This window comes from Podarcis filfolensis (genome assembly GCF_964270895.1).
Source record: "Podarcis filfolensis genome assembly, chromosome: 3".
Taxonomy (NCBI): Eukaryota; Metazoa; Chordata; class Lepidosauria; order Squamata; family Lacertidae; genus Podarcis; species Podarcis filfolensis.
Genome location: NC_139606.1, coordinates 91,578,434 through 91,605,376, shown reverse-complemented (window position 1 = coordinate 91,605,376; position 26,943 = coordinate 91,578,434). Strand labels below are relative to the sequence as shown.

The window sequence follows — 26,943 nt, the reverse complement described above, 5'->3', positions numbered from 1 at the left end:
TTGTGTGCACTTGCTAGATTATCAAAATGCGATGAAATCCTTGTTTTTTTTAAACTATATCATCAAAAGACAGGAAACACTGGATTTATTTTTATGCATGATGCATCATAACTGTTTAGTGTGGCAGGACCTACACTTTGGAATGCCTTGCCTATTGCTATCAAGCAGGCGCCTTCACTGTATTCTTTTTGGTGACTGCTAAAAACATTATTGTTTAGACAAGCCTACCCAGATGTTTATAAAGTTGATGTTCTTTATAAAGTTAATTTGTTTTCTTCTATTGTTGTTTTAACTATACTATTTTTGTATCCTGACCTTCCTCAAAGGAGCACACAGCATTGCTAGTTACTAAATCAAATATTGTGCTTATTATTATTATTATTATTATTATTATTATTATTATTATTATGGTTTTTCCCCCTCATTACTTCCAGGCCAGAGCAGATATGGTTTTGGGAGAAGCAACCTAATAATATGATGATAATGTTGGGGAAACTTTATATATTTGCATTTACCTGGGCTGTTGGAGGAATTTTAAAACGAGAGGAAGAACATGAGGGTGAGACTCTAATTGGTATATACACCAGCCACGATGATCTTGTGACTGTAACCCAAGACTTCAATTACCTCGTTCGTGAGATATTTGAAAGACAACCACCAGCTAGTAAGCTTTTCCATTTTTACAATATACTAATCAGATAGAATACATTCTAAATTTATTCAATTCAGCTTTAAAGACTAATGGAATAGTGGAATTGGAAATGGCGCAAGACCACTGTGGTGAAGCTGCAGTTACATTTAAGTACATGGTTGGGATTGCAGTGGTACCTCGGGTTACATACGCTTCAGGTTACATACGCTTCAGGTTACAGACTCCGCTAACCCAGAAATAGTGCTTCAGGTTAAGAACTTTGCTTCAGGATGAGAACAGGAATCGTGCTCTGGCGGCACGGCAGCAGCAGGAGGCCCCATTAGCTAAAGTGGTGCTTCAGGTTAAGAACAGTTTCAGGTTAAGTACGGACCTCCGGAAGAAATTAAGTACTTAACCCGAGGTACCACTGTGCAGCCTAAGATTCACATTTGAACAATTATCATCATCTCCTGCTAATGCATCTTTACAGTTACTGTGCATTACTGCTCTTTGATTCTGTATAAATGGATCATCTATACGCTGTGCTAAAGGTGTCTTTGCCACCATAGCAGAGAACACTGTCTGATATGTGGAGGTGGACTATTAGTAATGCAGTTAACATCTAGACTACCTGGACAATTCTGGAATACTTCTAGCATTAATGCCATGTGGTTGAACACATGAAACAGCTGTATCCCAAGTCAGCCTTTTGTTCCATTTAGCCCAATATTGTCAACACTAAGTGGCAACAGCTTCTTCCCTTGCCCTTCTACTGGAGAACCTTTGGCAGGCACCCAGGGTTTCTCTGGGAGGAAGGGTGAGGTAGAAATTTAAAATTTTTAGTACAAAAATGAACAATAACCAATAAATTTAATAAAGAACTAAATTAGCTGGAAATGTTGGTAACTGCTCCTGGGAACATCTACATGCAAAACTCTGCAGATTAACTAGTTTAAACATGACTGAATAACTGTGTTTGAAACCTGAATGCATCTTACCTGTTAATGCTCATAGAACTGTTTACCCAACTAACATTTCATTTTGTGGCAATTCTATGACACAACTATATCAGCTATACATTTCATAGCAGATACAACACTTTAATTTGTATGTAACATACTGCTCTCCTCCCTGACTTTCAGATATTCAGTTTCCATCTGACAACAAAACTGTTTTTGATTATTTTGTGGATTTACGAACAGGAGAATTTGAACCATGGGCAAATTTAGTTCCTAGCACACAGTTTCTTATTCAGAAGGGTAAGAATGTTGTTGTTGTATTTTAGTATAATGTTCCTGAAAGAATCATTTTGTTTAGTAAAATTTAAGGCTCAGATATACACTAAAATTGTGAAGTATTTTTTTATTGTAAGACACATTTTACATACAGGGAAGCAGTATATATATGTTTAAATCAAATAAACACCTGAGTATAGAACTCATAGAATATTTATTGAAAAATTGGTTACCTCAATACATTTTTCTAACGGTAAAATTATCTCCATGAATCAAGAGTTTACTATAAACTCTTGCCATAAAGTTCTTAATGGTCCTATTCATAGGTGCCAACTTGAACAAAATATTGGGGGGACCCGCCTGCCCCCCTTACTTCTCTCTCTCCCCACACGTCTGTAGAGCACACCTTCTTCTGACATGCACAACTGGGTGCAGGCCTCCCTTCTCACCTCTCGCCACCCTCCACCTGCCCGCAATGCCCGCTAGGGGGGAGGTAGTTGCCCGAGGGAGGGAGATGCCAACTTGCAGAAAATATTGCGGAGGTGGCCTAAATATTTTGGGGGGTGGAAAGGACCAGGGCTCCATAGAGTTGGCACCTATGGTCCTGTTACAAAATGTTCCATATACTTTTGCCCAATTCATACATAACACTACATATATGAACAGAGGGCTCCAAGTGGATTGTGCTGTGTGCTCTGCAGCCTGGATCCCAATCTACCTTTCGATCACTGCTGATTTGGACAATCATATTCATATTTCTTAAATTTAAGATAGCAAATAAGAACTTGCTGAACTAAAAATTGAATTGGAATACAAGAAGGGGAGGTGTGGGGAAGTCAAGGAAATATGTTATTGAAAGAAAGGAATGTAATTATATGTGTGTGTGTTTTTTCTTTCTTCTATTTTTATTTTTATATTTTTTCTTTATTTTTTGAAAATTTCAATAAATATCTTTTTAAAAAAAATTTAAATTTAAGATAACAAGACAATATTTCAGATAATTGAAATAAATGTTTTTGTTTTATTTTAAAATTAGAAACTGCAGGTAGGTCAAATCCTGATAAAGCAGAAAAAGACGAAGAAAAGAAATGTGAGCTTTCTACATTTATTCCCAACATTGATACAATTCGGCACCATTTCCTAATAAGCCTTCTTTTACTGAATAAACATCCAGTATTAATAATAGGTAAGATTCTCAAGTACTGTAAAACAGAATAGGTATTGTTGAATGCCACCCCAATCTCTAAGCAGTGCAAGATTCCATTGGTCCCAGGGTTCTTGTTTCCTTTTGGAAATGAGGCATAGCCTGATGTGTTAGACCAATGATAATTTGATACAGCTCCACGCTTGTCATGGAGGCCATGAAGTCCTGACCTGATTTGAATTGTTATATATTTTCAGATAATCATGAAATGCTAAGATACTTATAGAATATTCATATTTAACATACTTTCTAAAACTTTTTTTTTTTTAAATTCACAGGTCCTCACATGTTCATAAAGGGTGTTAGATTACTGTTGTTTCAGCCTGTCAGCAGTAGACCAATTACCAATTACCGGTGGCAGATTTGGGGCTCTCAAATTTCAACGGCGTCTTGTGCAACACTAAAATTCTGTGTGTGTCCCTCCTCTCACACTTTGTTCTCCAGCATTGTTGTGGCGCCCCCTGTGGCGCAGCACCCAGTGCTGCTGAACCAGTTGTGCTACTCCAAAGCTTCCTCTGCAGTTAATTTCTGGGCTAATCAAGTCTTTTAATTTTAAACCTTAAACTGGCATGGATTTCCATATATCTTGGAGTGAATCTGCTTCTCCATACCCTTCACTTACTGAGGCCCCTGTCTTCCTCCAAAAGTTCAGGGCAGTGTAGGGTTCTCTCTCCCCACAGTCAATTTGAAATGAATTTTATGGCTGAGTAGAGTTTTCAGCCTGGGTCTCCCTGCTTGTAGTCATTCCTCAGGTGGCAATAGGATCACCTTTTTGTTTTTGCAGGCAGTTCCTGAATGCTGTTTATTGTGAGTGATCGGTATCCTCTGCTGTTTCCGTGATTTTGTTGCTGATTATGTAAATGTTTAATAGTGATTTTTAATTTTTTGTTTCTGTTGCCTTGAGCACGTCCATGGAAAAAGCTATGGACAAATAAATAAAACAACCTATTTGTTATATTTAGGAGACCCTGGTAGTGGAAAGACTACCATGATTGAGAGCATGCTTCAAAAACTTCAGAGACAAGGTGGATTAAGTATAAGAATGGGAACTCTTTTAGGAGATGTCTTTTATTACAGAGAAACAACAAGAACCAGGTAACATCTGAAGTTTAAAATGGCTATCAGGTGTCCTCGTTTGGACAGGACAAGCCTCTTTTGAACTGTCAATATCCTTACTTGCCCTCTAAAGTACTGATATTCTGAACGCAATGTGCTGCATACATTTTGTGTATATTTTAAAGTTCTATTAAGCTGCTGGAGCCCCAAGAGCAGGCTGGCTGGCTTTGTTACTGGTAGTGGTAGCAGCAACTCAGCATTTTGTCAGGGCGGGGGGAGGAGGAAGAATGCAAGAGGTGGAGTGGGCCACCAGCTTTCAGCACATGTGGGCACAGCTATTTTCTTTTTCTTTTTTAATCTGGCGAGAAGGAAAGGACGCAAACAAGAGAAAATGTTTGTTTAGTCATGCTAACTTGGTAATACCTCTAGGATCAGATTGGATAGTGCAAGATGAAAAAAGTGGGGTGGGATTTTTTGTGTAGTAGGGGAATGAGCTGTGTTCTGGTTATGCCATTTGCTCTGGAAACTTCCCCTCCCTTTCTAATTGTAAGGTTGTGGGGCCAGCCAGACTGATACAGTTGTGCCATCTGTGGTGAGAGAATTATATTCCCCACAACATGAAGACACTTTCTTTTACAGTGGTACCTCGGGTTACATACGCTTCAGGTTACATACGCTTCAGGTTACAGACTCCTCTAACCCAGAAATAGTACCTCGGGTTAAGAACTTTGCTTCAGGATGAGAACAGAAACTGTGCTCCGGTGGTACGGCGGCAGCAGGAGGCCCCATTAGCTAAAGTGGTGCTTCATGTTAAGAACAGTTTCAGGTTAAGAACGGAACTCCGAAACGAATTAAGTACTTAACCCGAGGTACCACTGTATTAGCGCCTTACTTTAGGACTTCACTTACCTTTTCTTCCCTCTGCAGCTCCTGTTCCTCTCCCCACCACCATAGAAGTCTGCCCTGGAGCAGATTTGAGAGCAAAGGAGCTATAGGGAGGAAAAGAGGAAGGCAAAGTTCCATCTTCTCAATTTGTGTGGCATATCTTTCCCATTAGAAATAACCGGTTAAGTTTTGTTTTGTAGTACTGTGCCAGTACTGATTAGAATTTACACCTTGCATTTTTCATTTGTGTGGGTGTGTGTTCTTTTACCTAGCTTGATGAGATCTGGACTTCGTTCTTCTGGGAGAACACCACACGCTTCAGCTAGAGAGAGATGTATGATGACACTGATTGTTATATAAATTAAGGAAAATATTCAGGTTCAGAATTTTTGTTGGTTTTAAAGATAGCATGCTGCACCTTCAATAATGTTTGGAGCAAATGGCACAATTTAATAAGGCAATGAAATTGCTTGTGGTGCAGAAGTAAAATAGGTTGTATTGATGACATTCCCTTAGTGATTGGTTGCCATACTGCTCCTAAAATAGGGACAGATTTAAGGCTCGTTCACACTTCTACCTGTTCTATCCTTTCTAGGCACGGGTCTGAGCAGTTTTGCCTTTTCCCTGCCACTTTCCCCCAGAAAAATCACACTTTAGCAATAATTGGAACAAATGACAATGCTGAAACCCCAATTGCCCTTTGTTTCGATTCAGCCTTAAAGACTGGGCTCCCAGGGGAAAGTGGTGGAGCAAACAGAGATCTGGATAAGCTCTAGAAAGACCAAGGGACCTCCAAGCAGATAACGCTTGCAAGAGTGTTTCAATCCCCTGCTAGCTTAGTTTATGTAATACAGCAAGGAAAGCTGCTTGGTTTCTGCTCAGACCAGGTAATGGAATTGATGGAGAGTTGGGGAGAACTGAAGGCATTTGTTGTTTATCTGCAAGATACTTTTATTGAGTACATTTTAGTTCCTGGGGCGTCGTATCCAATGGAATGAGTGTTCACCTTGTCGCGAGACACTAGACAGCAGCAAAGACTTGTGGGAAGTAGGCTGGACTCCCTCAGTTTTTCCTCCTGTCTAGACGCAGACAGTACGTTCCTCCCAACTCTCCTGACTCAACTAGGTTTTTTACTAGTTTCTGAACCTCCGATTTCCCTTATTGTCATTTTAGTTTTACAGTTGTTTGTTTGTCTGTGCATTGTGTTTTTTCACAAAAAAACCCTTTCTGTTGCTCTTTGTTTTGTCCTTCCACTTATTTGCTCCCCCAGCCCTTCCAAAAAAGCATCTTACTTCCATAATTTTACCTCAGTCCCAGACTCACAATACAGAGCAGGCCTCAGCTCCTAAAAGTGCTTCCTTCCACTCAGTCGAATGGTAAGATTATACTGTTACCTACTGGTGAGGCCCAGGTTGACGCTTTATCAGAATCTGAGCCAGAATTTATAGGTTTTACTGAGGAACAGGGACAAGAGCATCATGATCCTTCTCCAGCCACTCAAGGTGCTCTACCCGCCATTTCTCAAACCTTTCCAGCCTCATTGATTGAGCAGTTGAAGTAAGCCCTTATTGTTTCATTGTCCTCTGAACTGCATTTAAACTTACCTCCAAAGAAGCAGCCTAGGTCAAAGGAAGCAACTCATTCTGCCACCCAGGGGAGGCAGTTGGATCTTAGGGACTCTTCCTCTAGCCCCTTTAACTCTATGGGAGAAGAGGCTAAGGTTTCCTTTTCCTTCCTCTCCATCCTCTTTGCTAGAAGCAGAAGTTGATGATAATTGGAGTGATGGTTCTGTTCAAGACGAATCATTTGCACCAGCTTGTATCACACAGACAAGCTTCCAGAACCTTCTTGAATCAATTAGCATAGAAAATATTTCTACACTTTAAACCAATACTTTCTGTACCAAAAAATGCAAAACTGACACTCCCATCCCATTGAGAGCCCAGCATTATTTGGGTCAGAGCCCTAAGAATAATCTTAGCTCTAATTTCTTTTAATTTGTCATCCAATAATTGCTGTAAGATGCCAACAGTCAATGGAATGTTTTTTGCCATATTGAATGTTCTTGGTCTTCAATCTGTACAATTCAATGCAATTCAATCCAATCTGTACCTTAAAATATTCAATCCCCCATCTCCACTTTAAGATATTCACAGCATAATCTCTTATCAAAGCACATTCCTTCCCCACGAAGTCAGTATGAAATAGTAAAATTACTTTCAGTTCCAGTGCAACATTTCCATTAGGAAAACAGAGAATTAAAAATAAAGCATTCAGAGAATGGCCCTTGACCATTTTAAACTTTCTTGGTTCAAAGAATTAGAGTGTATTTTTAGTTCAGCCTTTTATGATCGGCTCTCCAGGAGTCAGAAAGTAGCTCACTCACCAGAAGTAAATTTTCACAGGCAGACAGAGAAACCTTCAAATTTGTGAATTACAGTGGTACCTCGGGTTACAGACACTTCAGGTTACAGACTCTGCTAACCCAGAAATAGTACCTCGGGTTAATAACTTTGCTTCAGGATAAGAACAGAAATCACGCGGTGGCAGCAGGAGGCCCCATTAGCTAAAGTGGTGTCTCAGGTTAAGAACAGTTTCAGGTTAAGAACGGACCTCCAGAACGAATTAAGTTATTAACCCGAGGTACCACTGTATATCTGTCTCAGGTATAGTTGAAGATAGTTAGAGAAAGGGAGGTTTTGCCCATTATAACTCTTACGTGGCTTTTGGACACAATATTGGTTTCTCTGCTCTTAGTCACTCACCTTTGCCAGTGTTCTGAGGTGCTGATAGCTTCTTAGTCTCCCAACATAGGCAACAGCTTTTGCAGAGCATCAGAGGTTAAATATCCTGTTCACTCTTATCATATCCAAGTTCACTCAATTCAATAGCCAAGATTTATGGCCTGGCTATCATCAATCACCACATAATCATCTGTGTTGGCAAGCTGCTGACGAAAGACGATCAGTCCACCATTTTCCTCCATCAGAAGTCCAGAGAAGTAAAACTTTCAGATAACTGTTTCAGTTTACATATTGATTTGGAAAGTGCAGATTCGGCAGGTTCAAATTAAAATATGAGCTGAACAAATCCTTCCCACATCCCTACCTGTAAAGGTCTTTAAAGAACAATAGTAGCATTTATATTTTGACTAAAAATTAATTGGAGGAAGGTTTGCAGGGGCAGATATTATGGTAGGAGGGCTTACCATTCAACAAGGTAGCTTGAGATTTTCTCTTATCCTTAAAATAAAGCTAAGATGTTGTGCAGAAATATGTATTAAAACATTCTGTATATATTGTGCTCACTTTCAGCTCCAATGTAAAACATTCGGATTAATGATTGCTAGTACCTCTTCAGTCAGATGAATTGATGTTTAGTAGTAGGACAATTATTTTATTGTTGAAGTCATCCAATCTTGTTGCTTTATAGATAAAAATGTTAAAACCCTCAATTAAGAATTAAGTTGAAAATATCCTTATAGTCAGAAAATTAACAAGTAATGTATTTGACTTGTTAATGCTTTTCATTGGCAAATAGAATAAAAATAGCATACTGTGATAGGTTAGAAAGGTGCTGTTTATTAATCCTGTAGGGTTCTAACTGTTAATTTTGTATTAGTGTCAGCCCTGAGCTCACCAAGAGAAGAGCCTGATCTGGAAGAAACATGTACAAGTGGTACTATTATTTCTACGCTGCAGTTGAGCGCTCATACCAGTGCTGCCCAAACAAAGGCTTTGATTCTTCAGAAATTAATACTAAAAAGTAAAGATATCCTGGGCGCTCCACAATTTAAACAGGTAAGAAGTAGGTGAAGATCTTTTGGGGAAGTTTATTAAAAATATACTATGAATAATTCATTATATTATATGTTATATGACAAGTAGGTCTGGATGATATATTGATATATTGTCCAAAACCAGTTTGAAGTCCGTATTGTGATATCGGTTTCATAATTTTTAACCTGGCAATATATTGTGAATCATGGTGTGTGTGTGTGTGTGTGTGTGTGTACGCTATGCAAAAATAATGATGTGAGAAAAACCATACAGCCAAGCCAGTGCCTCTACATAGTTCCATCCTTATTTCAGACATTGTGAAATATTGGTATATCACAATGTTTAGCTGGTGATATATCGTGACGTTGAAGACCAAGTATCACTAATGACAAGTAGAAATTGACAACAAAAAAATCTGTACATCCGCTCTCCCTAACAAGCATAGAACAGGCATATTGCACCACTCTTTGAAGTGTGAGAGCCTTTATTTTGAGGTTACGTGTATTTTCCTCTGTTTTTCTTTCTCATGTTGTTTCCTCCTCCTCTTGTTCTAGCATGTACATATTTGGGATTGTCCGGGTGGTTGTTTCAAAAGGAAAAGGAAACCGGTTTAATTTCTCAAATTCCCCAAACCATCCTCTTGCTATATAATGCTAAAGACTTGGTTTTCAGGCTAGCTCCCAGCACCAAAGCTGAGTACTTGCCTTGCACAAGGGCAGAGAACTGGCACAGTAAAGGAGAAAGAGGTTCTTTGTCCTCCCTCTTTCTTGACTTTGAATCGGTTTATGGTTTATTGCAGTGGTTCCCAATTAGCTAATTACCGAGGACCCTCGATATTTTTCAAAAGCTAAGCCACAGACTCCCTAAAATTTTTTGGGGGGGGAGATAACTCTATGGTAGTTACTTCTGCAAAGCAATTTTTTGAACAAAATGGGGGGTAGCCCCTAATAAGCAGATAATTTCAGGTATACTAAAAAAAACAGACCATAAAATGTGTGATATTACCATGCAAAAATGACAAACAAACAAAAATTGTTGGTGGGGAGGCAAGGGAAGGGGCCCTAATTGGGAACCACTGGTTTACTGCAAATTCAGGATGGAGTCAATGAGGCTCTGCCGATCGATGAACAACTACCTTGTGTCTAACACTGCCTTCTAAGAGCCATCCTTTTTTGATATCACAAAGAATGTGGCATACTGGAGAAGGAGTGCTCTGGAGAAATTGGCTCAATTGCTGGTATCTGTAGTAAATGCCAAATCTCCTCCCACACTACTGCTTGTTTCACTGGAGAGTTGGATACTGTCAAAAGGATAAGCTAATTCCCAGAAGACTTCATTTCCATCTGTAATTCATGTTGAATCGAATTCAGTAAACTTGATTCTGAGGGTGAAATTATTTTGAAATAAATTTATTGGTAGTCACACCTCAACTTCTCTTCTGATACACATAACAAAAAGAAAGATAGCTTTACTTCTGTTTGTCACTCTGAAACAGCAATATGCTTCTGTGCCCATAGGCTGGATGAGAATTCTGTGTGTAAAAATGTCCATATATGCAATTCCCAAGGATGACTCTCTCCATTTGCTCACAGTAACATCCACAAATTATATTGACATCTATTAGGTGAACTGCACGGTTAAAATACCATGCTAACAGTGCTCACTCCATTATGGATGTGCCACTAGTAAGATTACATAAACATGCAATCCACTCTGTCTCATGAACAAAGGTTACAAATACTATTGGACGTGGTAAAGAAGCAACATATTAAGACAACATATTAAGCAGGCAAGGCTTTGTCAATCACTTATTTGGCAAGCTGTGGGGGGCACATTCAATAGCTTTTGTTAATCTCTTGTGATAATGTGTCTCATCTACAATAAATATTCTAAGGTTTTGCTGTTTGTCGATGATCTGAATGCACCAATAGCAGAGGAGTATGGGTCCCAGCCACCACTTGAGCTAATTAGACAGTTTCTTGATCTAGGAGGTTTTTATGACACGGAGCAGCTTACATGGAAGGTACTGTGTAAATATGAAATTCTTTATGGAATTTTCATTATTTCTATTTCTTGTTAAAAGTTATTAAATTTATTAAATATACAAAATAATTTATATAATACACAGTAAAAACAATCTAATATCCTATAGTATCCCATAATAATATTATTTGCGTAATTTAATTATAGTTAAATTATAATTAAATATTACAACCATTTCAAGTAATGTAACATCATTTCAGCAGTAAGAAAGCATCAAATAGTTCAATTTTTAAACCTTTGTTTCATAAATGTTGTAAAAAGGGATGATGATTTTTACTCCTCAAACAGTGCATACAGGTAATTCCAATTCTATGTTTTTGGGATAAATTAAGAACAAAAGAACACTAATGGATCGGGCCAAAAGCTCATCTCGTATATTATCCTGTTCTCACAGTGGCTAACCAGATGCCTATGGGAAGCCTACAAACAAACTTGAGTATCATTGCATTCTTCATACTCCTGTTCCCCAGAAACAGATTTGCAAAGGCATAGTGACTGAAATACTGACTAGGTGTCATCAACAGCTTTATCCTCCATAATAATGTTAACCCCCTTTTAAAGTCATGCATGTTGCTGACCTCACTACATTTTGTTGTAGTAGAGAATTTCACGGTTTAACTATGTATTCTGTGAAGAAGTATCTGCATACACATCTGAAATACACCTTAACATGTTCAGGGAATATGCCCTTCCAGAGCAGCAGAAGGAGATTTTGCTCTTGTGGTAGGAAAACCTTTTTCCACAGGAAACAGGCTGTTGTTGGTCTGGTACAGCTTGCCAAAAAAATAATTTTTTTTTACCAGAATAGACATGGGCACAGTGAGAGTAACTTAAATGTTAGCTAGGTGGTGGAGTATCCCCATAAGGTACTCAGGAAGGAGCAACAAAGATGAGCTGGGATCTTTTCCAGAAAAGGAGTAGTATTTGGAAACTAAGATAAAATGCAACTTGACTTATTGAAGACTGTTCCACAGAAAGGAGTAATTGCAGGGGGAATGAGGAGTTAGATGCCGGCAAGCCACAAGAGATTGTGTTGGCCTTGTTTAAAATATTTTGATTCAGGTTTTTACTTTCTTGCCTTCCCCTCACAGAATGTCCAGGATGTTGCTATGGTTGCCACTTGTACACCGCCAAGTGAAGGAAGTAATGAGATTAGTGCTCGTCTTCTGTCATGTTTCTGCACATTAGTTTTGCCTGTAACTTCTTTACAATCCTTGCAACGTATTTTCCAGGTAATATGGTAACGCAGGAATCATTAAATGACTCTTAAAAAAATCAACCAAAACTGTCAAAAATATATATGAAATATAAATGTTTTCCTCTACAATCTACCTCATAAATATGGAAGTTGGAAAGTGCTGTAAACCATTCAAATATTCATCCTTTCATCTGGTATTTTCTGCTCCACTACAATTAGTTTATTTTGCAGCAGTCCTCCATTTTGTCATCTGCTGATGACAAAACTTTCTGACAGTAAGAGCTGTTCAACAGTGGAACAGTCTCCTTTGGGAGGTTATGGATTCTCCTTCCTTGGAGGTGTTTAAGCAGAGGTTGGATGGCCATCTATCATGTATGACCTAGTTGACTAGAGGGGTTGGACTAGAGGACCCTTGGGGTCCCTTCCAACTCTACAATTCTGTGATTCCATGATGCAGAAATATGCATATTTTCCCTGAATATCATAGCACACAATAGTCACGCATACTGTATCTCAGCCATAAACAAATATGTACTTCATAATTTAACATATTTATTATTTATTTCAAGTGAGCATTTTGTGGAAAATGTTTAAAAGTTACATATTTTGTTTCTTGTAGGTGCGACTAGGAGCATACTTACATATCAAGAGATTCATGGCTGAAGTTCAGAAATGCAAGGATAATTTAACATGCGCCTCTATTGCTGTGTACTATAGAATGCTTCATAAAGTGCGTCCAACTCCAGTTAAATGCCATTACACGTTTAATCTACGGGATCTTTTTAAGGTGTGTTAAGATGACAGATTGTTTAGACTTATCATAAACATACTTTACAATTTGTTGGCCTGGACTTTTGCAAATGTAGCTCAGGGATCGTCTATAAAGTATCCTACACATCCAGGGATGTGTGAGGAAAAGTTGTAACAAAAAGAGGGATGTAATGTTGGTTAGAATTAGGCAAAATGTGACAACAGGATGGGAAATGTAGAAAAAGTGTGATACATTTTATTGTAACTCAATCAGTAAGTAGGTCTGGTGGGTTTGGGGGACCATGTACTGTATATATGTATATTGTTTTGCTGTTTATCCCTGCCTCCACAACCCCCCTCCCTTTCCCATGTTATTTGTCCTGTTTAATCTTATATTGAAAAATGCACAAGTACACACACAATTTCTGTGGGTTAAGGAAGGGTTAACTGGGTTGGGTTATGATCACACGGTATGACAAAGGCAGGAGATTGGTAAATAAGCTGTGATTGGTAAATAGTCCCTGACAGTTGCTCCTTCATACGTTAATGGTATTGATTAGGTTATTAATGATCAAACAACAAATTCATATGCCATGTAAAATGGAAGTTGTCCTCAATATGGTGGTCTGGCTGAGGTCCATATGCTACCAGTCTGACAATGAAAATATGACTTATTTATTTTATTCATTCCTGAAATGTATACCCTGCCCTTCAATGCCCAATCAGCATTCCTAGAGCATGTACAAAAATAAAAAGTATAAATAAAACAATGAAGTAGCATAGAATAGTATAAAACTGAAATAAATACAAATGGACAGGAACTTACAAGAAATTAAATAATTATTGTGAATCAAGCTGTGGTCCCCCCCAAAATAAGTTTCTTTTGAAATTGTTAACAGGTACTTGAAGGATTGCTCCAAGCTCACAAGTCTGTCATTGTCTCAAAAGAATCAATAGTGTTGCTATTTGTACATGAATGCACCCGAGTTTTCCATGATCGTCTGATTGATTCTCCAGAACGGGAAGCTTTCTTTCAAATTCTATCAAATGAGGTCAATAACTATTTCAAGGTAAGTGTGTATCTCTGTGTGTGTCACATTGGTTATTGGGTGCTTTACAACAAATACTTTTGTAGATTTTAAAATTGTTGTTTGCTTATTTATTATGTATTAAAATGTATATCTAACCTTTATCTGATAGAGTAGATGACTTTCCTGTTAGAAATGACATCCTAGTTGAAGACAAGCAGGGTCTTCATAGTGTTTTACAACCTCTCCAGGGGGAGGAATTATCTCATTTCCCCAATCTACCCTGCCCACAGTTGGAATGGTGGAATCTTTCTTTTTTCCTTCAATTTTGTGAGACAATTAGACAATTGGCCTTTATTGCAGGTGATTCCCCCCCCCCCCCGTTGTTTCTCTCCATCTTCATTTACCTTTTCTGAGTGTCTGTATTTGTTTAGTGCTGTTCTCCTGTTTGTTTGTTTGTTTGTTTGTTTGTTTGTTTGCCTGCCTGTCTTCCTGGTTCCCCTCTGCTGTGCCCACCATTTTTTTGTGTCCCTTCCCTATTGTCCTGATTACAGCTGGGAAGAAGTAGGGGGTGTTTCTGTGAGCCTAGCTGGGCTGTGGGGTTCTGGAGATGATTGCTTAAGTGTGATTGGGCCAGGAGCTTGGCGCTTCCCACTTCTCTCCCACAATGCAGGAGTGCCATTTTAGTCATTTTCTGATAGGCCCCCCTAGGGGGCCTATCATGACTCCTAGTTGTCAAACATGACAACTAGGAGTCATGTTTCTGCACCACTCTGGTCCAAGCGGGATTGCAATCTCCTTGGTCCTTCCCCATCTTTACTTGTTCTGGCTGTGTTTTCGGTGCCTGTGCTGCTGGATGCTGGCAGCGAGTCGGAGCAGTAGCTGCACTTTATCTTAGTTGTGCCTGCAGTTTTACTGCTCATTTTGCCTGCTGGCATTAGACAGCTGCTGTGCAGTGCAATGGCCTCTCCTCTTCTGGGGGATCTCACCCCTGACATAGGTACAGAGGAAGAGGTATATGAGGAATCAGTTGTGTTGGGAAATAACTGGGGAAGACCAAGTTAGTCCTGAAATTGCATGTGTGTGGGGAACTGCAAAAGAACAAATGGCTTGACAGCCTGAATTCAGAAGCACAGGGCTTGACTCATTTTCTAGTCAGAAGAGGCCCTAGCAGGGTTTAAAACTAAAAAACTGCAGTGTTTGCAAAGCGTAGGAAATAGAGGTGGTTATCCCTTTAAATGTCCCACTATTAAGCACTCACTATTGTGCTCCCCTGCCTCTACTCTCAGAGTGAATTGACCACAACCTTAAGCAAGTTTAATGCTTTACTTAAAGTAATCAAAGGTCTCACTCATGCATTGTTCAGTGCTATGGCTGAAACAACACAGGCAATGTATCCTTGGTTGCAAAATACAGAAGTTAGTCTCAAACAAGTGGTCTGAGTCTGGAGTCCCAGCCTTAGATGTCAAGTTACATGGTTACATGGTTCAAAGAGGAAAAAGTGAGAGAAAAGAACAGGAAACAACCGTTGCTTCCTCTTTCCCTGAAGGTGAGGAGATGTGACCTTGTTGAGCTCTAGAAATTTACAGCTCTGTGGTTCTTAACTCCTTCATTTACTAACTAGTGTAGATAGGCATTGTTAGGTTTGAGTGCAAAATCTCCCACAATCTGTTCCTTCTAAAGGGTCCAGGCATATTGTTGCTTCTGGTTTCTTTTCTGAAAAGGTAGGGGTGAGTATTGATTTTCCACCTGATTTTGCATACTTTAGCCAAGTTATGACATTGTGAACTCTACTAAAATATGTTTTATGGCTATATCACATGTATACACTGACACACAAGGTTATCTTCTCCCAAACACAGTATGTATTCATTGTATTTCCATGGTATGAATCAAGATGGCAGCATCTGTTAGCATCCTCAACGCATTTCGTTGATGAAGTTTAATAACATAACATATTATAATATCAAAGATCAATGATTAGGATTACCTGCCTGCAGCTTGCCTTAACTTAAGAAGCACCCCCATTCGTCCCTCTGTGTGTATATCTGTGTCTTGCATTGTCAGATATGGCTTGCCTCACTGCTTTTGCAACTAGACTCATTTCTGTACATGAATTTCTAGTTCCTCCTTCCTACTGGCACATATGCAATTGCTTAGTATTGTGTCTGGATTCTGTTGATATACCATTGTCTGAAAAGCTTTATTGGTAAACTCAAACCCTTACCTCACCTTTCATGAACAGAAAGGTCCTAATTTCCATTAGTGAAATACTGGCCTGTATAAAATCTTTGACAGATGTAAGGCCCAGGTGACTGAATGACTGGGCTATCAAAGACGGGATCATACAGAATCCACAAGCCATGCTGTAAAAAGCACAATTGTTGCCTATTATTGTGTAAAATAATTAGGATATTTTTATAGATTCCCTGGACAAAAGATCAGTTGATGGAAGAAGCGCCCCTATTTGTGGATTTTCTGGATTCAAACCAGCCTGTACACAAGAGAGTCTATAGAAATGTCACCAACAAGACACATCTACTTTGGGTCCTAGAAGAACAGTGCATTAAAATGCAGGGAGTAAGCCCTAAGGTAAATCTGAAGACCTAGAAGTGGTTACAATGAGGTGGATCATGGGTGGCCCCATTCTGGCAACAAGGAGCAATTCCATTGCTGCTGCTGCTGCTTGTGCATTTATCCATTTCTCTGTTTCAGGTATTATTCCTACTCCTGATGCAGATAAGTAACATGGGTCCTCCATGGGTAGACCTCCATTGGGTCTGCATGAGTACAGATGTAACCAGAGAATAGGGGGCTGTAAGAAGGCGTTTTTACTTCCACTCTGTATTCATCACATGCAGCACTGTTTCTGCTTTGCTTCAGTTGGCCTTTTGCCAAAAATGACATTTGTCTCCCTGTCTACCGTGATGAAATTATGTAATTTAATGAATTTACATAATGACAGAAATTATGTACATTATACGGTATTGTGATTACATTATTCTACACCATTTATTTTGATGCAAATGAAACACAATGAAAATGGTGGAAAACATAATCATAATCAGGCAGAGGGCCTTCTCGGTAGTGGCGCCCACCCTGTGGAACGCCCTCCCATCAGATGTCAAGGAAACAAACTTTTAGAAGACTTTTAGAAGACATCTGAAGGCAACCCTGTATTGGGAAATTTTTAATGTCTAATATTTTACAATTTTTTATGTGTTGTACACTGCCCAGAGTGGGGAAACCCAGCCAGATGGGCAGAGAATAATAATAATAATAACATTAATAATTAATAATTAATATTATTGTGGTGATGATGTATGGACTGAAAGCAGCATTGGTGAATATTGCTCACTGGATTGATTATTATTGATTTCCATGGGATGAATAAAAGAAATGGGCAAAATCTACTCCCAATTCCATTTTTGTCATAATTCTCCAATACCCCTACCAGAGAGCAACGGTACAAATTAGAAATAGGAATAATTCATTTCACAAAGGTAACATTTGCACAGGCATTTTCATGAGATGGCTGTTCACTGCACACTTGATTTATATTTTAAATCCCCATCTGGAAAACTTATGTTTATCTCCACTCCATTTGCATAGACTATTCTGGGACCATTGCATGTGCAAGGCTTGCACATAACCTTGTTTAGATGTGCAGGCAAATTTGCAAGTTATATGTGTAATCATGGAAGTGTACACTTTTTTGGTTGGGGGTTCTTTTGTTTGGAGATTGCTGCATGCCACAGTGACAGCAAGGAAGAGAAGGAGCAGAGCCAGGAGCTTTGCGGGTGTCCAATAAGCCTATGCCTAATGCTTAATAATTATGAATAGAATAAGATCCTTATAAGTATATGTATAAGTATAAGTATGACTATAACAACATGTTTAAAATTTATGCTCCTTGTTTTCTTAGAGTATTTCCATAGTATTTTTTAAAGAAGCAATACAACATATAACAAGGGCAGCCAGAATTTTTCGACAAGATGGTAGTCACATGACATTGGTAAGAAAAAATGCTTATACTTCCATTTTTAATTATAATATGTAAAATTCCAGTGACAGTTATTTCAATTCATAATTAGTATGGCAAATCAAAATAAGCATTTTCTTTAAACTTATACTAGTGTATTTTTATTCCTTTTTCTCTTACATCATTGCTTTTATGAGCAGAAGGATTATATATCCTCCAGTATCTGAGATGCAGCAATATACCTTTGAATACCAGTTGCAAGGAATTACAAACAGGAGTGCTATTTTGCTCATATCCTGCTTATGAGCTTTCCTCACACATGTGGTTGGCCACTGTGTGATTAAAACTCTGGATCTGATAGACTTTGGTTGGATCATATAGATAGTATAGAAAACTTTGCATTGCTGAGGGATTCATTACATAGCCTAAGCCTAAGGCTTAATTTCTATGCACAAACATAGAATTAAATCTCTTTTAATCTAGTGAGGCTTCTGAATTATTTTGTTTTATTCATTTATTTTGTTACGTTTATACCCCACATTTATTTCATCAAGGTACTCAAGATCACATGCATCAGATTCCCAGGATGTCTTAATTCAGCCACTGATGAGCTCCAGAGCTACTTAGTTTCATCAAGGTGCCTGTGGCAAATGCTGTGACAAAATATTTGCTGGCTTTTTATTTACTTTTGTTTTCTCTAAATTCACCATGCGCATCCTAAAAGCCTACTCAAATCCTATGATTTCCACAAGTTTGATTTAACGGAGCCAACTTTTCTGGTTTCAAGTTAGACTGTTTTCCCCCCCTGTAGGTTGGTCATGGTGGAACTGGGAAGGTAACCTGTGCATCCTTAGCCTGTTACTTATCTGCATGCAGCCTCTACAGGTTATCTATTTCCCGTAATTACACCTATGGAAATTTTAGAGAAGATCTGAAAGAAGTTTGTAAGCAGGCAGGTGTGGAAGGCAGGAGGACTGTTTTTCTCATCACAGAATCTGATATTATTCAAGTAAGCCTTTCTAATATATGTGTTGGACTTGGAATAGATGCATAAAATTTATTGCACACTTGTTATGTTTGTCCATTTTTTAATCATAGTATATTTAGGTGGTTTCCATATTGCTTTACCTGAATATTTGGCTCACATCACAATTTTTTCCATTAGATAGTGTTGTCATGTTGTGCTGGACGAGTTTTGGTTGTTGATACAAAAGGATTTGGACCAAGTGCTTGGCATGCTTTGCTCTGCTCTGTGGCCACTTGACCCATGTCTGCCTTTGTTACGAATAATAGGAGGCCTTTTTCTAATCTCCCATTCCTAACTAAGAGGGTTGAGTAGGTGATGATTTGTGAGGGACTCCCTTCAGAGCAGATTTTGGTATGTGTGTGCAGGGAGGTGCAGGGAGAGTGCAAGGACGGGGAAGTCCTGTTGCACCAGTGGAAGTATGCTTGTGCAATGTCAAATATCACATTATCTAAATCCATTTCATCATATACCACTGTTCATGGAACCCTTCTAGAGCACTTGTTAGGATTGGGTGTGTGGGCATTGCTTTGCAGTGGTTGTACTCTTTCCTTGTAGGAAGTTTTCAAAAGGTGGACCTGGGAGAGAACCATTATTTCCTATGAGAGTTGTTTTCTTTAAGGACTCCTTATTTTTCATGCATTTTAACATCTGCATGAAACAGCTAGCTTTGGACATTCAGGAATATGAGGCTTGGAAGTATCAGTATAGCAAAGATGACATCCACCTATTTTTCTCCTTTCATTTTAATTCAGGTGTGACTTTTCCCAGTAACTGACAAGATAAGGGTAAATGAAGCTCAGTCTAGTCAAAATTAGGGCTGGGGGACAAATACAATTCGGTTCAAATTTAAAGGTAAACCTATCTAATTAATTTACACTTTCCAAAACAATAGACAAATGGAAAGACGCAGCCATCCTTTAAAATTTGCATTTCTCCGAATTTTGCAATGCAATTCTCCAACCAGGTAAGGTGTACAAAAATGCATATACTGGGGTAAAGTGTGTGTAGAAATGCATATATGAGAAATATAGTGAAATAACAAGCACATCCCCAATACATTGGCAGAAATTGCTTTGCAAAAATCTCTATGATAAAGCAAATTGAATACAAATATGTGTATACAGTGGTACCTCGGGTTACATACGCTTCAGGTTACATACGCTCCGCTAACCCAGAAATAGTACCTCGGGTTAAGAACTTTGCTTCAGGATGAGAACAAAAATCGTGCTCCGGTGGCGTGGTGGCAGCAGGAGGCCCCATTAGCTAAAGTGGTGCTTCAGGTTAAGAACAGTTTCAGGTTAAGAATGGACCTCCGGAACGAATTAAGTACTTAACCCGAGGTACCACTGTATGCTAAAATGCTGGTGAATTATCATGAATTCCCCCCCCTCAAAAATCACAAAATGATGTGGAAATGTAGAAAACAATGTAAGGGGGGGGGAGAGAAACCAAAATTTTCAGATAGGTGCTTTAATAGTAGGTACATCTGTTAACATTGATTGAAATGAGAATTTTTGGCTGAAGGAGTGGGTGCACAGCTTGAGCGTACTTCTGGATACATTGCTGTCATTTGAGACCCAGGTGACCTCAGTGGCTTGAACCCATCAGCTTAAGCTGGTGACCCAGCTGCGCTTCTATCTGGGCAGGGATAGCCTAACTTCTGCCATCTATCCTCTGGTCACAAGATTACATATAATGCAGGGAATTATATGTGGGGCTGACTCTGAAGATGGTTTGGAAACTTCAGCATGACCATAGTTCAACCTTCACCAAGCTCATGCCCTCTGGATGTTTTGGACTAAATTCCCATCTGTTGCAGCCACATGGCTCTGCTAGGTAGAGATGATGGGAGTTGCAGCCCCAAACATTTGAAGGGCATGTTGTTGGTGAAGGCTGTCTTAGTTATTTGGCAAACTAACTAGCCCTGAGCAGGTTGCTAATTAATACCATTTTTTAATAGGAGGCATTTTTAGAAGACCTGAGCTGTATCCTGAAATCAGGACAAGTGCCCAATTTATTTGAGAAGGATGAGTTGGATAACATCATGGTACCACTTGTATCTGTTGCTGAAAAGGCTAAGTACTCTAACACAATCGATGATATCTACTCATTTTTCTTACAGGTGACATTTTAAATATATCAGTACAAATATACTGGAGAGAATGTGTTTTAACACATTTACCTCAGTTTCATGTATGCAAACCTTTCAGAGCACTATTTTCATATTTAATTTAGTGGAAACAATGCCAGACCCTAATGGTTTTGCATTTAAAATTCAATTTATGTTGCATGTATCATTTTGAAGTCCTATATGCAACTCATTCTCTGAGTGTGGATCTTTTGTAGCTAAAACATCAGCATCCACAAGTGACTGAGTTATTGGTCACATACTTCCCCACAAAAAAGTGAATGGGGGAAGGAGTGAAGCCCATTTCTTTCTAAGTGAGGGGGAGGAATTTGAAAACAACTCAGTGAAAATGCTCAGTGGGCACAAAATGCTGAATGAATGTTGGAGTGGTGGAACAAAACAAAAAAAAAGATGGAAGGGAAATGCAATAGCCATTCTGAGAAAGATAGATCAAATTGGTTTTCAGATGCCTTCAATGGATTTCCCTGCTATCTCATTCAGAGGTTCTGTCAAAGATCTGGAAAGCCACTCTCTTACCTTTTAATTCAATTCTGGCTTCGTTGCTCTTACCGCTTTCCTTCTTTTCAAAAACAAAACAAAACAAAAAACTGCCTTTCATTTTCTTCTGCTGTTTGGCTTCATTTTTGTTCCTGCTACTTTCCCAACCCCTTTATTTCATATTTACCATTTTTGTTACTTGCTGTCCCTGTTCTTTATTTGGGGGTTTCAACCACTGTCATTAATGGCAGCTTCAGGAAGAAGATTACGAGATTAAAGAACAGAAACTGGGCAGTCTACTGTTGGGACCTTAGTCCGGGCAGCTTGTTCTACTTCATCCTGTGCATGAACATGCATGGTCTGGTTGGAGGATTTAGTAAAGAATCCTTCACAAGATCCTGTCCGACAGCATCAAACATTGAACAAATTATTGAAGGCACAATCATTCTGTGGGCCCTCTCCCATTGGCCAGAGCTCAAACATCCTGTAAGACTGAAGGAGTCTTGCTTAATACGCTTTAGAGCCTACTCTGTGGCAAAACATTTTGCTCTTCCACTGCATTGACTCAGTGGCAGCCAGTAGAGCTGTTTTAAGTGGTGAAGGGATCATTAGTTCTCCCTTTAAAAATAGTACACCAGAAGGATAGATACTGCCATATAATATCCATTGGCAGGAAACGCAGACTTCAGGAAGTACAGAGGTCCCAGTCCATTTCCCGCACTTCACAACTGAATCTGAAGGATGGCCTGCTGTGACTGATTTGTTAAATACTTTGCTGATAAAATCACTTATATTTGACACATTTAATGCAAGGTCTAGGACATGGGTGTAGCCAGGATTTGTGTTTAGGGGAGCAGGCTTTATGTTGGGGGAGGGGGCAGAACCAAGTTATCTGTGAAGCAAATAGTCAGTTACTTAAGTATTCTTATTTATTTACTTGATTGGGGGGCAGCTGCCCGCTCAGTCAGTCCCCGCGTGCTGAGGTAAACCAGGCACAGCTTCTTGAGCAGAGCTGCTGCTGCTTGAGTCTCCTCAACAGCTTCGCAGCGGGTTCTGCAATGGCCAGGCGGGCAGGATTTAGGAACCTGGCGGGCCAGATCCGGCCTGCGGACCATAGTTTGAGGACCCCTGAGCAAGAGGCTTAAATAAGTAATGGTGTCTCAACTTTCTTGGTTGATGCTGATTGCTTGGATCGCTTACAATCTGGGTTCAGGCCTGAAATGGACTTGATCACCTTGGTAGATTATCTATGTCAGTAACTAGGCAAGGATTACTGCTGCTTTTGCTGGACCATTGACCGTGGCATTCTTCTGTACCATCTACAATAAATGGGACTTGAGGGCTCCATTTAGTTTTAGCTGACAAGTAGGCCCCAGAAAGGCAGTGCTGGGGGACTGCTTCTCAACCTCATGTTTTTGGGAGTTCCATGGGGTCCTACCTTGTTCTTCATGCTGTTTAACATGAAGTTGCTGAGGGAGGGAAGGTATAACTTTCAAAGTATATGACAGACATTTAAGCTATAAATAATAAATAGGAGATAATAGTATACTATTAATGTAAATTAAGAGGAATATATATGTGAATCTCTCTTGATAAAAGGGGGGGGGGGGAATTAGCATGTGTGCATTTGATTGACCACTAATATGACAATCTAAACATTCCTGCATGCATAATTTTGAAAAATGATATATATGGGTGAAGTTTTCCACAAATGATTAAATCTTTTTCAGAAAGTACGCAGCAATCTTCATATTGTTTTGACAACAAGTTATGCAGGACTGACCTTCCGTCAGCGTTGTCGGACATATCCTGCCACTATTAATTGCTGTACAGTTGACTGGTATGACACTTGGCCTGAAGAAGCCCTTTGCCATGTTGCACAAAGTTACTTTAAACAGGACAACACATTTCAGAATCAGGTAGCATATTTGTACATTTTAACATGTGGTAAACTGTAATTTCATATTTTGTTATAGTTCTCACTAGTGAGGTCATGTTGATTTTCAATAAGCATTTGGTACAAATTCAAACTTTGCATATATTATTCTAATCCGTTTTTGTAAATTCAGGACAAGGTTTTAAAGCAGGAGTAGTCAGTGTGGAGCCCTCCAGATGTTTTACACCATAATCATCAGCAGCCCAATGGTTAGGGATGATGGGAGTTATACTCTAAAACATATGGAGGGCATCTATAACTTGAGGTGAATTAAAATGGTAAGTAAGATGCCCCTTCTCTTGTTGTCTAAATCATGATGTTGTCTAGAATACCAGCTTCATCTCTGATGTTTGCTTGAATAGGATTAACTGGGGGAGGGGCAGGAATGCCTGTAATCAGAGTGCTGCAATATTCAAAGATATGTTATGTGCACATTCCATTAGTTTGGTTACCTAAAGAGGCAAGTACAGAACAGCAGTCATGTAAGGAATACATGTTTTATCATTTATCATAATACACTACAAACAAAATGTCCTTAAACAGAAATGTGATATAAATATATATTATTTTCCTTTTTGTGTTTCTTTCCAGAACTTAAGTGTGCTTGTTCAGATATGTGTTAATATTCATAAAAATGTATCTATCATAACTGAAAAGTACTTGAAGGAAACTAAAAGGCATTACTACATCACTCCCAATAGTTATCTACAGTTCATAAACACCTTTTCAACCATACTGAAGTCAATGAAAGAGAAAATTATGAGTGACAGGTATGAAACAATACAACACAGCCTTAGCTTTGAAATGGCAGACTATCCAGCCTCCCTGGCCTAGGATGGACCTCATCCATAGGATTGATAATAAATTTAGGGATTGATAATAAATTGATTGATAATAAATTTAGTCAGCTCAGTTTAAAGGTAAGCCTATTTAATTTGCAGTTTCAGTAACAATATGTGAACCAAAAGGTAGCCACCCTTCAAAACCCGCACTTCTGTACAAATTTTGCAATGCAATATCTCCACCTAAGCCATGTGCACAAAAATGTATATGCTAGAGTAAAATGTACATAGAAATTTATATGCTGATGAAAATAAGATACAAAATGCATTATATTAAGGGAAATTGCTTACATAAACATGGATATTAAGCAACATTGTATAGAAAATGTATATATTTGGAGAATTATGTACTAAAATGCTGATGAATTTTCATGAGGACATTTAAATAAAAATTTCCAAAGTGATGTAGAAATATGGATAACTGAAACTTGGAAAAATAAGAAACAGATAGAAACAGAAATTGTCGGATTCGGCATAACCCTATGCATACATAACTGCTCCAATAGTTCAGAGGCTTAGAAGTGTCAGTTAGCTCAGGAGACCCAGATTAATTTACAATTATCTGGTTTGCACAACACAGTAAGCCGAAATGTGGCAAAACCATATGAATGTGCTGGCTCCCAGAGAGGAGCTCACAGCCTCTTTGTTCCTCCATGATCCTTTTTACTGCAAATTCTGTGCTTAATCAAAGTTTGGCTTAGCATGTCGTCCTAACTGGGACTTGTGGTTGATCCCGCTTCTCAATAACCATGACCTATAACTGTGAACAAACCTTGTTCCTATTTCAGTGCAGCAGCAAAATGAACCGAGGAGCAAAGCAGCTACAACAGTCTCTCTGGGAGCCCACAGATTTACAGTGTCTTGCAAAATGCTAGTGTCATGCAAGCCAACTTAATATACAACTATTTCAGTATATGTAACAGAAAAGGCCAGACTGTGATTGGATTTTAACTATTTTTAATTTTAGAACTTGCTATCATTCTGGTCTGACCAAAATACTAGAAGCAACCTCACAGATTACAGTTATGCAAAATGAGTTACTTGTCCTTGGTCCTCAAATAGAGAAAAAATCAAAGGTAAAATTTCATTCAAATCTGCTTTGTTGTTCTTTCAAAACATTTAGTGATCTATCTGGATTCATGTCACAATTTAGAGCATATAAGCTATATTTTATGTAGATTTATATGGGGCCTGGTTAAACAGTACAATATTAATAGCAAATGACCATCTGAAAACAATAATTAAAAATAGATAAAGAGGCAGAGCTTTTGACAGTGGTTACTCTGTCATAGATAGACCTTAGATTAAGGTTAGCTAATTTTGTTGGACTCCACCTCCCATCAACCCCAGTCAGCATGGTCAGTAGTTGGGGATGATGGCTGTTGTAGTTCAACAACATTTGGACAGCACCACATGGACTACCCTGTCTTAGATGTTCCTTTTGGAAACTATGTCCCGATGTTCTTTGCATCTATCTATCTATCTATCTATCTATCTATCTATCTATCATCTATTTATGAAGCTATTTTTATTCAAGCTTGAAAAAGAAACAAAGAAAAAACAATGTACAGAAGTTAACATCAAGTACCAAGCAATACCAACTACCTTTGACCCACCTATTAACAGAGATAATCATCCCAGGGCCCACAGAGATCTTAACTGGTGCCCATGACTCCAGGTTGGCAACCCTTGTTAGTGACAGCATGTCATTTAATATCCTGCTTGAATACGGATAATTATTTCATATATATCATTTATTTTTGCATTCTTATTTAGGTAAATAGGCTCAGTGAGCAGACTGGTTTTTTTTTTTTTTTTAATGATACGTTAAGTCAACTGAAACAGTATAAAATAGTGCAGCCACAAAATAGCATTGATGATGCTCACACCAAAGCTCCCAAGCATTCCACCTTTCATTTAGAAGCTAGTTAATACACATTCTTTCCCCAACCTCATTCCCTGGCTGCTCCAATCTTACTCCTGGGATGAGCAAGCCCATCTACAGCTACCTAGACGGAGTGCCTTTACCCTCATCACCCCCTGAAGTTGTGGCAGAGTTCTTCCTCTTCCTCTGCACAGATGAGGTTAGTTGGTCAAACTTTCTGGCTCCCCCACAAGCTGCTGTTCACTGGAATTTTTTTATATAAAAAGGAGACCTCTGTTCTGAAAAGTTGGGCAGTAACATGTGAATAGTACAGATTTAATTAAGTCTTCCCATTAAAAAAGTAACTCAGGCCTGTGTATTGTATTATTTTTTCCTATAGGACTTTTCAGTGGCTGAGCATGGGTTTTAAATTGATATGACTTCACTCTAATCCATTGTTTCTTGGGCTCTCTGTCACAGTCTCTAGGAAGGATGGGATACAAAAGTTAAATAATGAGAATTTGACATGGGCAGTATCTCTGGTGGGCGACATGTCGTGCTTTGACTGGTTTGCTAAACCTGGTGAAGGGTAGTCAATCAGTCTTAACGCCTCAGTGAGTTTGGGACTTGTCTGTCTCCTGCATGTGAAGGCAGGCTCTGGCAGATTGAATGGACAAGAACAATAGCAGGTCCAACGGTCAAGATGGCAGTTTCTGTGTGTGCTCTAAACTTGGAGCTTTCTTAGACACGTCTTCCTTGGTCAGAAGGAGAGGGACAGGAAGTGGTTCCACTTCCTCTCTCATCAGAGAAAAGGTTGTGTGACCTAGCTGAGTCTAGGAACACAGCTCTGTTGTCTT

General features: G+C 38.9%; 1 protein-coding gene across 15 annotated transcripts in view; it reads left to right on the top strand.

The window, feature by feature from the left end:
• The window catches only part of DNAH14 (dynein axonemal heavy chain 14), a 129,737-nt gene that overhangs the window by 65,956 nt on the left and 36,838 nt on the right, over nucleotides 1-26,943 (top strand). For all 15 annotated transcript variants that reach the window (XR_014545785.1, XR_014545786.1, XR_014545787.1 and 12 more), the window contains 17 exons: nucleotides 435-664; nucleotides 1,774-1,890; nucleotides 2,903-3,052; nucleotides 4,033-4,165; nucleotides 5,284-5,345; nucleotides 8,633-8,811; nucleotides 10,685-10,813; nucleotides 11,925-12,065; nucleotides 12,651-12,818; nucleotides 13,681-13,851; nucleotides 16,234-16,401; nucleotides 17,735-17,824; nucleotides 18,603-18,800; nucleotides 20,779-20,940; nucleotides 23,175-23,363; nucleotides 23,972-24,150; nucleotides 25,190-25,298. Coding sequence is in view for 11 of the 15 variants with exons in the window: in XM_083604684.1 (XP_083460810.1) it covers nucleotides 435-664; nucleotides 1,774-1,890; nucleotides 2,903-3,052; nucleotides 4,033-4,165; nucleotides 5,284-5,345; nucleotides 8,633-8,811; nucleotides 10,685-10,813; nucleotides 11,925-12,065; nucleotides 12,651-12,818; nucleotides 13,681-13,851; nucleotides 16,234-16,401; nucleotides 17,735-17,824; nucleotides 18,603-18,800; nucleotides 20,779-20,940; nucleotides 23,175-23,363; nucleotides 23,972-24,150; nucleotides 25,190-25,298 (2,575 nt within the window). In the remaining 4 variants the exon portion in view is untranslated. The remainder of the gene's footprint in view (nucleotides 1-434; nucleotides 665-1,773; nucleotides 1,891-2,902; nucleotides 3,053-4,032; nucleotides 4,166-5,283; nucleotides 5,346-8,632; nucleotides 8,812-10,684; nucleotides 10,814-11,924; nucleotides 12,066-12,650; nucleotides 12,819-13,680; nucleotides 13,852-16,233; nucleotides 16,402-17,734; nucleotides 17,825-18,602; nucleotides 18,801-20,778; nucleotides 20,941-23,174; nucleotides 23,364-23,971; nucleotides 24,151-25,189; nucleotides 25,299-26,943) is intronic.